The 16231-nt window shown below is 47.2% G+C and overlaps 1 protein-coding gene across 1 annotated transcript; it reads right to left on the bottom strand.

The window, feature by feature from the left end:
• Positions 1–6020: 6020 nt before the first annotated feature.
• On the bottom strand, positions 6021–16029 carry meox1 (mesenchyme homeobox 1). Its single transcript, XM_035612404.2, has 3 exons — positions 15063–16029; positions 10605–10777; positions 6021–6915 (listed from the first exon to the last, which is right to left on the bottom strand). Exons 1-3 carry the CDS (start codon positions 15562–15564, stop codon positions 6793–6795), a joined length of 798 nt encoding a protein of 265 aa, XP_035468297.1. The 5' UTR covers positions 15565–16029; the 3' UTR covers positions 6021–6792.
• Positions 16030–16231: the final 202 nt, after the last annotated feature.

The following is a 16231-nucleotide window of genomic DNA, read 5'->3' as shown; positions in this document are numbered from 1 at the left end:
GTTCTCCTGGCATGCGGGCTCAGGTGCTCGGCCCTTTGTTGCAGTGACATGACATAAATATGACTGAATTGTAGATCAGGTTTATGGTCCTTCCCTGTCATGTTGGCGCAGGCTGAAGGTCTAAAAACGTTCCGGAGCTAAACCCTCACATAATGTGCTCCTGCTCCGCAGTCCAAGTTCTTGTGATCTTGTAATTTTAGTTGCACGACTTAACCTACACTACCCCTGCACTGGCAGATCAGACAACGCTCATACGAGGATATAGATTAAGTCCTTGTGGGTCTGGAGATTGCAGACTACCAATTTCTCTTCCAGTTTTAGGGACTTGTTAGCAAAAGACCTACTGTGTCCGGCAATGTCAGAAGCACAAATCTGGAGTTTGAGATTTGTACGATTGTTTTTCTCGACGTGTTTGAGTTGGACAGTGAAGCCTCACTCCCGACCCGCCGTGTGCTTTCTGGCGAACAAGGCCTTCTATGTTCACCTTGCTCTGCAAACAGTGTGATTGAGTGGTCCTCTGTGTGATGATTTGCAGAGTCAAAGTGCTGCGGCGTTTCCTGGCTCCACACAGGCAGGACGCGGCAGGTCAGCGGTACCAACCAGAGGGGGCCGTAGACCGGAGTCCCATGGCCCGAAGCTGCAGGATCCTTCCCAACATCCAAAGGAGCCCCTTGCAGGAAGTCTCAGATAATTTAATGTTGTGCAGCTCCTCGACGTTGGCCCGTCTTGACTGATTGTGCAATGGAAATTGAAGATTTATAACTCCTGCAGGAGCCGCTAATCACCGGAGACGAGAGAGGGCTTGAGGGGGTGGAAGGATGAGCAGGGGCGGCCTGCATGAGCGTCCCGCCGTTGACCACGTCCGACTGGGTACACGAGGGCCTGCTCGCCAGGCTCAACTCCCAGGTACTGTACACAGACTGACACGCAAGCTCACACACATGCAAACATGCTCACCCTGACACGGCACACATGCAAACACGCGTTCCTTATACGCCTCCCTCAACGCAACGGCCGTCTTGGGAGGATGTGAGCGGAAGACATCACATATGTTCTCCTCCCTCCTTCTTGCTGTTTGGCGGTTTCTGTCTCGCATGTGTGAGAGGCCGAAAACAGACGCGCATGACGGGGTTAAAAAAGAAAGAAATGGAGAAATGGATTCGCAGGTGGCCTAAGACAACAATGAGGACGAAGAAGAAAAGAGGAGGATCTCTGCGTGTAGCGCTGCCGGCCTTGTTCGCAAAGTGACTGGATGACGGATCACAGAGGAGGAGGGCAGAGCCGAGGGCCAGGAAGAAAGGGGAACAGTCTTGTAACATTAAGTTTCTCCTGGGTCCATTTCATTTGACAAAGCCCAGCGCGCTCCAGACTATTTTTTTTCTTTTCTCTGCAAGGTGAGTCAGACATGTCGGACTCTTAGTGTCAGATTTAAAAAGATGTGAATTTACAAAAGGCAGAGTCCAAAGATCGCCGACTTCTCCGTCGAGCTTTTCCCATGGTCATGTTGTCTGGCCTAGACCATGGCGTCAGCGCCCCCCCCCCCCCCCCTCCTTCCTCCACAATATCATCTCATTATGATGTTATGTTAACTCTCACTATCGCACCCTTTCACAGCAGTGTCCTTCCCTCTCGGCCTGTCAGATTGTGCGGTACGCGTCTTTGATGTTCCCCGCGAGCTGCACAATAACAGTGTGCAGATGGAGCGCGCCGAGCAGACCTGCGGGGCCCAGTAGGAGAAGGACATGCTTTAATTTCTACGGTCGCCTCTCGTGGAGATGACCTTCACACCTCCGGCGATCCATCAAGATCCCTTCCCGCCAAGAGCCGCTGGAGCTGAAGCGGAGCGCTGCTGGGCTTTCAAAATAAACTTCTGGTTTTCTTCCTTCCCCCGCCAGGAGCCGGCGAAGTCGCACGACCTCAGACACTTGAGGCTCAAGCGGAGCTGAGTTTGCCGCAGGTCAACCATTCACTTCATTCAGTCACCACACAGTTAAAACGCTGCCGAGTGTAGTTGTCGACAGAAGTCCCCCTTTCAAGCTTCAACGTCTAAACCTGTGATACTTTAATAAGTTCAGATAACTTCCTGGTTTTGCTTTAAAGGAAAAAGTGAAAGTTTCAGATGCAGAAATGAAGAATTCTATGAGTTTAACACTTTTGCGCAAACTGAACCGCTTTCAAAGGGTTCACATACTGAGTTTATTCCTCTGAGCACAACTTCTTACTTCTTACTTAGTTACTACCTAGATCTTAATAATAATATTTTTTTGAAGGAATAACTTAGTAGTAGAAGTAGTTGGACAGTTTTTGCTTCAGCTTCATCAACAATTGCATTTGGTAGATATTCAGTCATAAGTGTCAGAAGTTCATCCAAGTGATTGTTACCTGTTTATCAGAAGCTACAGGGTGAAGAGAAAAAAAAGACCCCTACTGTCCCACCAACGTAGTTTTTAAAAACCTTGAACACCGATGCTCTACTTCGTCAATCATTGTGTTCAAAAACTACAGATTTACACCAAGTAAACAACAAGACGACAAATACAGGTTCTAGACTATAATAGTACCACATGGTCATACTTATCTTCAAAATAACGTATACATAATAATAATTACGAGAATGTATACATGCCTTACTAAGCAACCAGCCTGTAAATAATATATATATATATACATACATACACACTCATATATATACATATATATAAAACCTGCATATAGACCAGGATGTCAACCACTGTATTTTCTTAAATGCCTGGACGTTAACTGTCGGCTCACCACATTTTTCAATAATACCGTTTTATCCGGCTGCATGATTCATAACTGGAAATGTTTTAAAATGGAAACGGTGCCGCGCAGCTGCTCGCGTGACCGCAAGTCGCATTTCTGAGCTCCGCTGCCGGTGACGTGGTCGGCTTGTGAGCGCCTCGGCCCCCGGATTCTCCGGCACTGTAATCTGTGCTTTTAGTGGCAACACCTCCCGGAGGGCTGTTTTAAGAATATTCCGAGGGGCCGAAGGCAGCGAGCGCTTCACGAAGCTCTGACGAACGTTTCCTTATTGCTCTTCGCCCACAGAGGAGGTTTGTGTTCGAGAGAAGACGAGTTATTTCAAGAATGCTCTTCTGCAGCTGAATCTGCTTTTACAATCACGGGCCGAGGAGATGTCGCTGGGACCGCGTCCATCCTGAGATTCGGAGCGTGTGTCTCCACGACGAACCCATTTATTTAAAGGAAGAAAAAAAGAGACTTTTGCCGATGTAAGAAAATACGCTCAACTCACTTTCCTACAGATCAGTGAAAACAGAACCTACATTTTCTGTCTTCTTGGGTGTTTCTGGCGAGCGTTTACATCCCACAATCACAACACCACCCAATTAAATCTAATCCATAAATTTGGCCACCCCCTGCGCCTTTAAAAAGGAACCACTATGGTGAAAGAACAACATTCCAGTTTCATTAGTTTACACTGCTGATATTAATACTATCATTACAATTGGACATGGTTTATTTTGACTACTATTACTACTAATACAATAATAGACCTTAATAGAGGCTGAGCGAGGGGGAAAACGGGCACGGCATCGTCTCGGAGTCATTCCTACCCCGGCAGCTGCAGCGGGGGCCCAGCGGGGTCAGACGTACAGTAACACTTGACCCCCTGAATCTCTGCGTGTGTGTGTGTGTGTGTGTGTGTGTGTGTGTGTGTGTGTGTGTGTGTGTGTCAGGCATACCACCCTCCCGCCAGCCCCGGTCCCTGCAGACCAGCAGAAAGGGCAGTAACCTCTGAAGGCTTTGTTTGGTTGGCCGGAGTCTGAGCATAGGCCCACTATTGTAAGTCTGGGGACTCCTATGCTCAAGCTCTTGTTTTCTTAGGGAAGCAGGAAATTGGATGACTGGCTACCTGCTACAACAACATCCTGTACTTGAGAAGCCGTCTTTTCACCCATACCCACCTATTATTTCCCTTTTCCATCATACGCAAGTGGTCAGCCAGTAAGCCCTTTTCTCCCCCCCCCCCTCTGGTCCTGGGGGCCCCGTGCGTGGGTTTGTCTAGGTTCCACTCAGGTTGAGATCAAATTGGCCCCATCCAGATGCTTCCGTTAAAAATAGTGTGCTGGGGCCAAAAAAATTCAGCGCTCGGAGCCCATGACTCCACCTTGTCAAGTTAATGGCTCTTTGTGCGCCGACTGCAATGACAGTGATGGCCGAACACACACACACACACACACACTCTCTCACATCTACTTAGGGCTGTGTTAGCGCTTGTCAGGTCACTTCAGACCAGTCGCAGTGATCAGTGTCGGGTCTACGCGAGACCACTTGCCACTGTGAAAACATTCTTGGGGATTATAAACCCGCTGTAGACAGGATCTGCAGGTGGGGGCGTCGATGAGAGCGGGTTTCCGATCCGACCTCGGGGACATCCGACCCCCAGTATGAGATATTAATGAAGATAATCATGCCACCATCGGGGAAGGGATTTTGAGTGGAGCTCGCTCCTGCAGGAAGAGTTCAGTGAACCGGGGAACGGTTTCACGGCACCTGGGAGGACGGTGCCCAGGAGGTGCCGGCATAAAACATAAATGCTCCTTAACGTCTTATTATCAGGATGGATTTCCTTTTCATTATTGCGTCTGACATCATGCTCACGTTTGGCTGATTTTCACCCGGAGGACCGATCATTGGCACGTGTCCCGTCCGTCAGTCAGTCGGCCGATGACGCATTGACTCACTGGGCGAGGTGGGCACATGCCCAGGGCCCCGGGGCCAAGAGGGGACCTTGGCCTCGAGAGTTATGAAGTATACTGTATGACTAAAGTATTTTCGGTTTTGGAAGGTTCTTTCTCTTTAAATGAAGGAAGGAGCAGGATGACGCGGAGACGACGGAACATTGCTCACGGTCGCTGAGTCGGAACTCGTCTGGGAGTTTGGGACGTTGGCCGGTTGATCGATGGCTGTGCTTCAAAGAGAGCCAGAGGGAAGGCGACGCCGTAGGTCGGATAGTTTTCACCGCGGCGTTTCGTGTGTGTGGTCGCATGTACACATGGTCGTTCATGTGGATTTCCAAAGATGTACAAAAGGAAGTAATTTCACCTCTATAAAAATAATACACACAATTCGAGTGATATGTATGCGCCCATGGTGGTCTTACCTTTGTGGTTGCTATGAACAGTTAAACTAATATTCATAATTAAATTAATTAATTATGAAACACAAATTAGATAAGAGGAGAGTGATGAGAATGAACCCAAATGGTTCTGCAGAGTCAGGTGACCCATTAACATAAAAAATATTACATTAAATATTATGTGCAGTTTTAATAATTGCCGTGATCAGTTTATATCTCTGAAGCTGATTTCAGACATGAACTGCGGAACATTGGGTCCGGACGTTCTCCTGAGTTTACCGTCCAATATGAGGAACGCAACAGGACCCAGACACGTCCACAACAGCAGGAACATTTCCAGAAGATTCGGGCGAGGGGCGGCGCCAGGCCGGCTCGGCCCGACATTTTCCGGACATTTTGACAATGGGGCCGGCAGGAAAATGCCATTTGCGGACATTTGCGTTCTCACACGCGGCCCCTTCGGAAAATGGACATGTCTGAGAGCAGCTGTAGTCGTCTTGCAGCGAGCCCGTACCGCTGCACCAGCTGCTTTCATGCTTGTCCCCTTTTTCGTGGTCGTTTTTTTTCCCTGTCGCCATTTTTCTGGCTCCGGCACAAGAGGCTCACGTCTCCGTTATTAATCATGGCTACTGCGGAAATATCCGTCCATCGGCAGAACACCCGGCCCGACTGAATCCCTGCATCTCAGCTGTGGGAGGCCAAAAGGCTGTTGCATGCTCAAAGGGACACGCAAGTGCACTGAGGAGACGTTTGCCTTTAACGTCGGCTGCCCACGTCAAAGGCAAACGTCTCCTCAGTTATTTGGTCTGAGCGAGCGCGGTCGGATGAAGCCACGAGCCGAGAACCAACGGCCGACCAACTGTCCGATCGCGTGGAAGAAATGATCAAGGTATTTTGCCCCTTTTTGCAGCAGATGATTTATTCTATTTGCAGAAACAGGCAACATCTGTGTTTTATCAATAACATTCAAAATGTATAAAATAAAATAAAACAAGAAGAGTAAAAAAAAAAATAAAAAAAATGCTTGACAGAAAAAAACACACTATATTCTAGGAAAAGAAAAAAAACAAAACAGAATCAGATTCGGAGGCACTTGTGGCTTGGCAACACTTGTGCAGTCTGAGTTCTCCCAGGTGGTTGAAGTCAAGCGTCGAAGGCCATGATTACAATATTGGAACCGACGTTGATGCCCCTCACACACAATCACATCACGACTGTGACAAGCCACCGCCGTGGGACTGTGTCACTGATCGACAATGACCGTCGAGCATCCTCTTCCTGCAACAAGAGGAGGCCTCAAATAACCGTATTCATCGATAACGCCGCGTCGGAGAGATTGCAGTTCATTGTGGACAGCAAAAAAAAAAAAAAAATCAACTATTTACAACAAATTACAGCAAAAGGAGATGCTCAGTGATTTCTTCCTGGGAATAATAATAATTACAATAATTAAAAACAAAGAGAGTCTCTAGGTTTATTTGATTCTTGCAGCTTTCTGAAAAAAAGAGAAAAAGAAAACAAAGTTGCATTGTGCTGCTGTCTGTGTCCAGTTGACCCCAGTGTCTCTCTCTCTCTCTCTCTCTCTCTCTCTCTCTCTCTCTCTCCCTCTCTCTGTGTGTCACACGGCGATTCTCCTTTCCGTCTTTCTTCTTTTCTCCGTAACGCCTCGTTCATTCAGAGCTGGGCGAGGCGGCGGAGTCTATGTCGTCGTTCTCCAGGTCGTTCGGGGAGGCCGACTGTCCTCCTTTCACCCTCTTCCACTTCATCCTCCGGTTCTGGAACCACACTTTCACCTACGGCAGAGAAAACACGAGGCGAGGCTGAGACAAATTCAATTCAATCCGACTTCCTGATTTCAACGGGAACAGTTTCATTGTGCAGCCTCATCAGGATGCAAGGAGAAAATTAGTGTAATACATTTGAATTAATTCAGTTGACCCCCTGGTGTTCCCCCATTTGCAGTAATTTAATATCGACTGAGACAATTTCCAGGGGCGTAGCTGACAAGGGGTACGTGGGGGACGCGTCCCCCCGTAGTTCCCGTATCTGTCCCCACACTTTTCCGACCTGTAATTCCGAGTTGGACAACCGCTCAATTCATTTTAAATGAGTTGGACTTTGTTTCTCCAAGTTGTCTTGAACGCACAGCGAGTGGGCGGGCGAAGGTTTGCACATTAATCACGCTGCTGCTGCTCCTGCGAGCGCCGAACGAGGAAGTGAGCGCGGCTTTTAATTCAAATTAGTGCTAATAGGAACGATGTTTTACTGAACTTTTCACGTCCAGTGTGTCACTTTTTGTTTCCATGGCGCTAGATTGTCCACATTGATGCTCGTGCATCGTTCCAAGTCGACTCAGCCAGAGCTCAGGCGGCTGAAACTTTTTATTTTTCATAATTTAATTGATGATTTTGATCATTTTAAAGAACTGGAGCTGGTCCCTAGTCATCAGGTGTTTATTTGGTTGTTCGGTTTGGTTCCTTAAGCTGCTGAGAAGAAGTGCAATCGAATAAGAGAGGATCTTCCAATAAATCATTACATAAAAGTCCTCTTACTCCTACTTCTGAAACTATTTCAATAATCTAAGCAAAACATTCCCAGGTTCTATCCTCAGATTGCTGGTTTTCTGCGTCTTCTATGATAGTAAACTGAACATCTTTAGATTTTTGGACAACACAAGCTTGTGAAGAAAAAAAGAAAATAATCTGTAAATCAACCAATTGATTGAGCAATTAGTTGAGAAAAGAATCATCCGATTCATGAAGCACTATAGTTGAAGTCCAACTTATCTGTTACAGTTAAAGCAAGAGATAAATACTAAATAATCTAAAGTATCTGTACTGTATAACACACACAGACACGGTGCATAATGTGCTCTTCACCACATTTGAACCTGTAACAGGATCACTGTGGCTTTTCTTCTGCGTTTTGCAATTTTTTTTTTCATATCAAAATTTACAACACAGTCAGCAGAAAAGTAGACAAAGTAATCCCCCACAAATCTCCCAGCGCACTTGCACTACATGAACTGGCTCGCCTCTTTCCGCTTGTCCTCGCAAAAGTTGCACGAAAAGGGTCGGTGCGAAAAGCTCCGGGCTCCGGCTCTCGGAGAGCGCATCGCGCGGACGGTGAGTCGCCCCGCCGGGATGTCAGCGAACGCGGGGCGGCGAGTTTGCTCGCACGCCCCCGGGTGGCGGTCGTCCGAATCACCAAAGCGCGCCGACGCTGAAACCAGTGTGTCGTGCATCAACCGCCCCCCGGGGGCCGAGGGCGGCGGCAAGCGTGCACTTGTTCCCGGGAGTCGGGCAAATTCCAGGGGAAAAGGCGGCAGAGGAAGACAATGGGGGCAAAAACAAACCCCCAACTGCGGTTGAATCTGTGACGCGCGATCATCCGTCAAGATGTTACACACTTGTTAAGGATGGTGACGGACTGCAGGAGCTGTGGGGTATGACGCCCGCACAAGTCCCAGCAGCTACTGCCCCACACGAAGACATCCACTACGTCCATCGTGCTATAGCCGATGGATACTCGACATTTTTGGGGGATATTGCAGCTGTGCAGTGACGATTGAATGGTCACTTATGGGCCGACAGAATATTCTCCAGAAACAACAACGCATTAGTCCGTCTCTCCACATCCCTGATGCGTCTGTGATACAAAGATTCCTTCTGAAGATATTTCTTTTAATCTAAAAAAATATATTATAATTATATTATATTATATATCATTTTTTACTGCACTGTACAAATTAGTCGTACTTTTATTCAATCCTAACCACTGCACATTTTAGCCTTCAGTCACAAGGCAATACTTGCACTCTTGTACAAAATGTATATAGAGTTTTATAGTTTTTTCCCCCTATTTTTATCGACTCTTGCTGCTGTAACAAGTGAATTTCGTATCGTATCTTATCTTATCTTATCTTATGTATCGTATCTTATCTTATCTTATCTTATCTTGTGTATCGTATCTTATCTTATCTTATCTTATGTATCGTATCTTATCGTATCTTATCTTATCTTATCTTATCGTATCTTATCGTATCTTATCTTATCTTATCGTATCTTATCTTATCTTATCTTATCTTATCGTATCTTATCTTATCTTATCTTATGTATCGTATCTTATCTTATCTTATCTTATCTTATCTTATGTATCGTATCTTATCTTATCTTATCTTATCTTATCTTATCTTATGTATCGTATCGTATCGTATCGTATCGTATCGTATCTTAGTTATTGCCTTTGTCCTTGTATGGGATTTGTTGTCAATAACCAAAATATAAGCTATGAGACAAAAACCTGTTGGATTACGTCACAATGCAACGAGACAAAGCTCAAGCCTCTTTTTTTTCTGCTCAGAGAAGTTGACGTTGTTGGGATTCATGCGGTTTGTATAGTCACAAAATGTGAAGTTTTTAAAAAAACACTCCTATAATAAGACGACTGGAGCAGCTCATGACTCGATCCAATCTGCGCGCAGTTTGAGCCGAACATCTGAGGTCAGGGAGGGTTTTTTTTCGCCGACCCGACTCCCCCGTCCGACTCCCCTGCATCATCTCCGAGCCCCCGGATCAATCTGTTCCCACATCCTGCAGCCTCCTCGCGTCCGAAAGCTCCTCCGCTCGACGTGACTGATTGAGAGGACGGCAGCGCGCCAAAGCGTGTAGGATGAGCCGGAAAACGCCGGCAAGTTGCAGTGGGAGCTCTGAGCGAGGATGGAGCCGGGGCCTCTGCGCGTGTGTGTGTGTGTGTGTGTGTGTGTGTGTGTGTGTGTGTCTGGGAAATAGATTTAGCAGCAGACGGCCGTACGTGTGGTCACTGTGGCACCGCGGCCTCGTTAGGAGGAGCCGGGACACTGGGGCCTGACAGACAGACTGGGGTTGCGTCCAGCAGCATCGACACATGTTCGGCCGATTTCATCAGGTCTGGAGCTGCCGCCCACTCATTAAAGCTGCATGTCGTCCCGCCGCCACCGCAGGACGAAAAGTGTTCTGGAAAAAACGGCTCATTGTAATTTACATGCGACTATGGATGGACTGTGAATTCCTTATTATTATTATTACTATTATACTGGAGTGGATGAAGAGCCATTTTAAGAAATCACTTCAAAAAGTCATGATGATTGGAAGACGTTTTATCTTTTTTGTTCCACTTTTGAATTCATCTGCTAAAATTTTAATGGGCACGAACAGTAGAATAAAGCGTCGGCATGTAATTGTGCTCACTGATTATTTCTGCCGAAATCTTTTAGTATTTGCAGCACACATCTTCCTGTGAGATCTTGTATTTTTGGCAGGATTTTCCGGTATGAAACTGCTGTTTTCTCATCCTTTTTTTCTTCTTCTTCCATATCGCAGATGTTCGAACACACATAGACGCGCAGTTACTGTGGAATGATAATCATTGTCCGTCCTCCTGCTGGAGAAAAGCCCGTGGGAGCAGGGGGGAGGGGGGTTGGCGAGCGGCCCGCACGCCGTACCTGTCTCTCGGTGAGGTCCAGGTTGACGGCGATCTCGTAGCGGCGGAGCCTGGTCAGGTAGTTGTGGTGGGTGAACTCGGCCTCCAGCTCCCTCAGCTGCTCCTTGGTGAACGCCGTGCGCTCTTTCCGGGCCTTGCAGCTGGAGTCCACCTTAAAACTGGACTCCTGGATATCTGGAGAGCGAGAGAGAGGGAGATGGATGCGTTTCATACGTCGTGAGGTGCGCGCCTGTTTTTCTACTTCCCTCAAGGCTAAATGCTAGAAAATGCACTTTACATTTTGAACACATTCCTTTGCACCACATTCGTTGAAAATACAGCAGAAATCAACACAAAGGCTGATAAATCTCCTCTCTCCTCTCATGCATCCAGTTGATCTTATTGCACCACTTGACCCTGAGAAGCTGCTTTTGAATTTTTTTTTTATTCACGGCTAATTTGATTTGAATCATCTGTCCAGCTATTCGGGGACCAGCCCCTCGTTGACTATCAAAACACCTTAAAGACTTTTTCAACCAACAAACCAAAACCTCAAAGACTCTTTTGTGGGGGGGCCCTCGTATAGTAAACACCAAAAAGCCGGCCCTTTTACACAGAGACCACCCGGACGTGAGCTCACGAGTCCTGTCCACCTGTATCCGGTGCGTACGTATGTGCATGTATGTACATTTCTGCAGGTATTTGGTCCCGCTCGTGACAAACCTAAACGTAGAGCCACAACTTCGTGCGTTTGCACATGTCGTTCGCGGTGCGTGTGGGAAAGTGTCGGCGCAGGGCAGGGGCCACCAAACCCACCGCAGAGGGACTGAGTTAGGGGAGGAATGCAGCGGAACATCGTTAAAGCCTCCAACAAAAGAACAAAGGTGCGGATGTGTCCAGGTCTGAGAGTGTGTGTGTGTGTGTGTGTGTGTGTGTGTGTGTGTGTGTGGGAGTGTGTGTGAGATTTCCTAGCGGAGCACTCAGGGGAAATTTCACATTAACTCATCTCTATGACAGCAAATGCATCAGGAAAAGGAAAAAAGCAGCAGCTCGAGATATCTCTATGAAAGTGGCAGCAGGGTCCATATCATAAAAGCTTTCATACGACATGGGGATTTGTCTTTTACTGGTAAAGATTTATAGATATTTCCCCCGGGACATGGCAGAATTGTAAACCTCGTTTCCCGGCGTTTAAAAAAATAAATAAATAAATGAAAGCGAGACTATTCAACTTTCAGCGAAACCTCCTCTCGTGCCTCAAAGGGAATTGGTATTTCTTTTTGTTCTGCAATAATTGTGCATCGGTAGCGACGCCGCGGCAGCTGATGTAACCTCCAGAAAAATGGCTCTAATTTGTCCGAGTGAGACGCTTGGCTCGCACCGGGCCCAGAGAGTGGACTGGACTGCACCACCTGGTCCAGATGTGAGTGGGCAGCCCGGGACGTGAGTGATGTGTAATGTGCAGCGCGAGTGCGCATGTGTCCTGCCTGGAAAAAAGGTACAAAAACCCCCCGCCCCCCATCGCATTGCGGTTTGAACGTCATTGATGGCACGCCGCCGCTCTGAGTGTGCCGGCGCTGCCTGCCCGCCCGCCCGCCCGCCCGCCCGGCCTCGCCAGGTTCTGGTCTGGAGCGGCGCCAAGCCGCTTGAGCTTTTGTAGACTGAACACCTGGCGCGGCACAAACTGGCTCTCACTAAACAGGCCCCCCATAAATATCCTGCACAGCCAGGGGCCGTAAACTTTCCAGGGAGAAAGGCCCCTGCGCCCCAGCGGGGCTCCCGCGGACAAACGGCATTTGGTGCGGATGGCGTGGTTTGTCCGAATGGTAAATTAACAAATTGCTGGAAAGCAAAACACCCCAAAGGCGAAGAAAATGACACGTGTGATTGATCGCGTGATTTGTGTGTGTGTGCAGAAGTCGGAGGCAGGATTTCACAGTGAATTAGTTCCCTTTTATTAGAGACCACTTGTTTAGGAGGCGGCGTTCAACTAATGAATATGAGAAACTTTCTAACTCTTTATCATGTATGTGTGTGTGGAAAATAATAACGCTCGCTCGATGACAAACTGTACGTGATGAACACATTGATTAAGACCTTTAAACCGCGGCTGAGTGATGATCTGTACGTTGTTCACAGTGTAAAGGTTTATTCATCGGCTTTTCTTATTCTGCTTTTATTCAACATTAGGGGAGTTGTATACGATCTTACCGTTTATGTGTGAACAATTAAAATGCGTGAGGCAAAGTAATGGGAATTTGGAAAAAGGCTAATTGTTCACAGCTACACTGTAATGTGTTGTAAACTGTTTATTACGTGTCTATAATCTGCTAAGTGAGATGTGAGAAATCAGCGCAAATCACGTTGATAAGTTTATCGGCTATTACAGAAAATGGGATTATAAGAAATGCTTATATTCATAATTCTAATAATATGCATGATGATAAAAAAACAATTCCGTTGCTAGATTTTCTGATATTGCACTGGAGTATATGTACTTTGGACACGTCTCTGTGACGGCACCACATTTTCATAAGTGTACACCATATGTGCATGTACACACACACACACACACACACACACACACACACACACACACAGATACACGCAGACCGTACAGCAGCAGCACAAATGCCTTCAGGACATTTTCCTAATATATGCTCTACCAGCTCGTCAATGCACGACTGAAAGGCTCTTTTCTAAAAAAAAACTTTTTTAAAAAACCCAAGAGCTGATGCAGTGGTCAGACATGTTGCATGCACTCAGTGGGAGATTGTGTTACGGCTTAACGACAGGAAAATGTCAATGGATAAGAATGCAAAAAAAAAAGTGGGCTCACGGGCAAGTGATTTTACCAGACGTGGTCTGGCATGTTTTCAGTGAAGTGAGAGGAGGTTACAATAAGGTAAGGAAGGGATGAGGAGGGGGTGGGGGTGGGGGAGTAGGGGGTCTGCTCTCCCCCCACAAACCCTCTGCTGCCGACACTGGTAATGTACTTTTAAAAAAAATTAAATTATTTGCGCTCTTCATAATCAGATATGCTTTGTTACGTCCAGTCGTAAAACATCTGGACTCTTATGACGGAGCAAACTCCACCCATCTAACGCTCCGAGTGGTTCTCAAGTAAACATTCAGTACTTTTAAATATGGATCCGTATCATTCTGACTTAACATATGCACAGTTAATATCTCATGCCCCCTGAAGTTTTACTACAGATTTCACCATTAGCTGTAAACGTTTCTTGCTATGGGGAAAGGGAGTTCACAGATTACAGATCTTACCAAACGTACATATGAGAGTCTCTGATGAAATGGCGTGAAATGTAAAGATGTGTTGGACGTTGTTTTATAATTTAAATTTGTCAGTCTGAAGTTCAGTGACTTAAAACTTTTGACTTAAAAATACTCACTTTTAAATCCTCGATGCTTTTGCTCTCAATATGATTTACTTTTAGGAATTGCGCTGTCGTACCGTAGACACCGGTTACTTATCAGCAAGACTGAAATATGATATATGGCATGTGTTATTGTACTGTCATCCAAAACCATCCAACAATCTGATTTAAGGGCTTAACAACATGATTCTTATCACATGTGAGGACGTCCATACTCATTCTTTTGTGGCAAAACATGGTGGAAATAACTTGCAATCTGAATATTATCATCAAATATACGATCAAAACTCAAATCTGTTTCCTTTTTTAGAATTAAGGGTTATAAAATGAACAATAATTGACTGCAATTATGTATTAATTATACTTTTGAGTCTCAATAAATACAGTCCGAAGCACCTGTGATGCCTCCTAACACTTTTCCCAACAAATAACTGATGTCATGTTTTTTTGAATGTGGCCGCACTGTAAAAAAAACAACAATGGTCTATTTCCAACGGATGCATGAGCGCAATGAAACCTTCGGATGCCCCGTTAATCATTTCGGCCTTTTTTCTGAACAATAAGAGGATGCAACTGCTACTGAAAGTGTGCGTGTCGAACACAAAAGTCTCGTCACCCGCTCACCTTTCGCATAGCGATCTGGTGAGGCTGCTGCTTCCAGACCGATTCGTTGAGGAAATAGAGCGAGGATCTGTGTCAGTGCCAGGGAAGAAATCCTTAACCTTGACACAGTTAACATTTCAATGGAGCAACTGTGGCCGTGCATGAGTCTGTAGTTGCGAATAATATGAATAATAATGGGAATCCCTCTTTTTTTCCCCCATTTTTAATCCAATTAAATTAGGAAAAAGTTTCCCAGATCTAGAGTTGAGCCGATTCTTGGGAACATTTCCATGTTTCCTCTCCATCATTTCTCTATATTTCCACCACCGCTATTCACCAGTGGACTGTAGAAAAAATGGGAATGTCCACTATCCTTTCTAATACTCCCAAATGTGCATTGTGTTAGTGGTTGTTGGATGTGATGCTCTTCCCCCCCCCCCCCTGCTATAGACCAGACAACCCCAGCTGACGCCCTGGCTCACCTGAGACATCTCTCTTCCTCTTGTTGGAGCTCTTCTTGTCCGAGTCGGCCGACGCCACGCTCTGGGGTGAGTACTCTCCCTCCAGGCACCCGGGCACAGCTCCTGGCAGCCTGTCTCCCCCTACACTGTCCAGCTCGGGCCCTCCGCTCCCACCGCCGCCCACCACCGCAGGCGTGGCGACGGGCGGGCAGGCCTCGGGCGCCCTCACCCGCGTCTCACAGGGGTTGAACTGCCAGTCGGCTCTCTGGTAGCCCCCCTGGCTCTCCTGGTACAGTCTGTCGTCGCGGGGGTAGGCGGCGTGCGGCGCGGTCGGCACCAGGCAGGAGCCGGAGAAGTCCGTGTAGGCCAGGAACTCGGGCTTCTGGTGCAGGGAGAACGGGCCCTGCTGGTAGGGCGACTGCAGATTGGCTCCCGGCACCCCTGAGTGAGGGTTCCTCATGCAGCCCCAGATGGGGCTGCCGGGGTGGGCGCTCCGCATGCAGCTGCTGGCTGGCTGATCCATTGGTGATGCAGAAAAACACTTCACGCACTCTTCGACAAAGTCTTACGACGAGTCTTGTTCCTTGTTGAGGGAATTTTCAAACGCCCCTCTCAGGGAGTAAAGTTAGACCTGGGAATCTCTGTCACTTTTGAGAAACATCCAGTTCTGCAGGCTAACAGCACATCATTGTCTCACGGCGTCCACCGCTGGAATACTTGGAATACTCACTGCTGTCAGAGGCTGCAGACACTCTTCCACCGTCCCGAGCGCGTGAGGAAAGACACCTTCCTGTGACAGCGTGTTTCCCCCTCTCTCTGGGAGTGCGTGCGTGACGTCCTTCGGAGCCTCTGGTCCTGACACACTTTCCCCCTTTGCCTTGCGCTGACACACACACCCTCTCTCCCCCTGACTGATCTGAGTGGCCTGTGGCTGCATCCGCAACTGCAGGACTCCCCTTCTCGGGCTGGCTGTTTTCACAACTCTTCTAAGGCATTCTTGACAAGTGGGACCTCCTCCTTTTCAAACATATAGGTGGGAAAGAGTGGCAAGTTTATGGAGTGTAACGTGAGATTGCAGAGGAGGAGCCCTGCCGGCCACATGTTGGTAGTACCCTCCAAACAACCCTGCTTCATCAACTATTAATCACGGGGGAAATTTTATATGCACATCTAATGGGCTTCCCAGACGT

The sequence above is a fragment of the Scophthalmus maximus genome, chromosome 16 (genome assembly GCF_022379125.1).
Source record: "Scophthalmus maximus strain ysfricsl-2021 chromosome 16, ASM2237912v1, whole genome shotgun sequence".
Classification (NCBI taxonomy): domain Eukaryota; kingdom Metazoa; phylum Chordata; class Actinopteri; order Pleuronectiformes; family Scophthalmidae; genus Scophthalmus; species Scophthalmus maximus.
Note: the sequence above shows the minus strand (reverse complement) of the source record. Positions and strands in the feature narration are given on the sequence as shown.

What these genes read in the sequence shown, in the direction of transcription:
- meox1 (XM_035612404.2), bottom strand. Translation starts at nt 15,564, where the DNA reads ATGGATCAGCCAGCCAGCAGCTGCATGCGGAGCGCCCACCCCGGCAGC. An exon ending in GAGGAAGAGAGATGTCTCAG is followed by an intron (nt 10,778 to 15,062) that starts GTGAGCCAGGGC and finishes CTCGCTCTCCAG; the next exon opens with ATATCCAGGAGTCCAGTTTT. An exon ending in TGGACCTCACCGAGAGACAG is followed by an intron (nt 6,916 to 10,604) that starts GTACGGCGTGCG and finishes TCTCTGCCGTAG; the next exon opens with GTGAAAGTGTGGTTCCAGAA.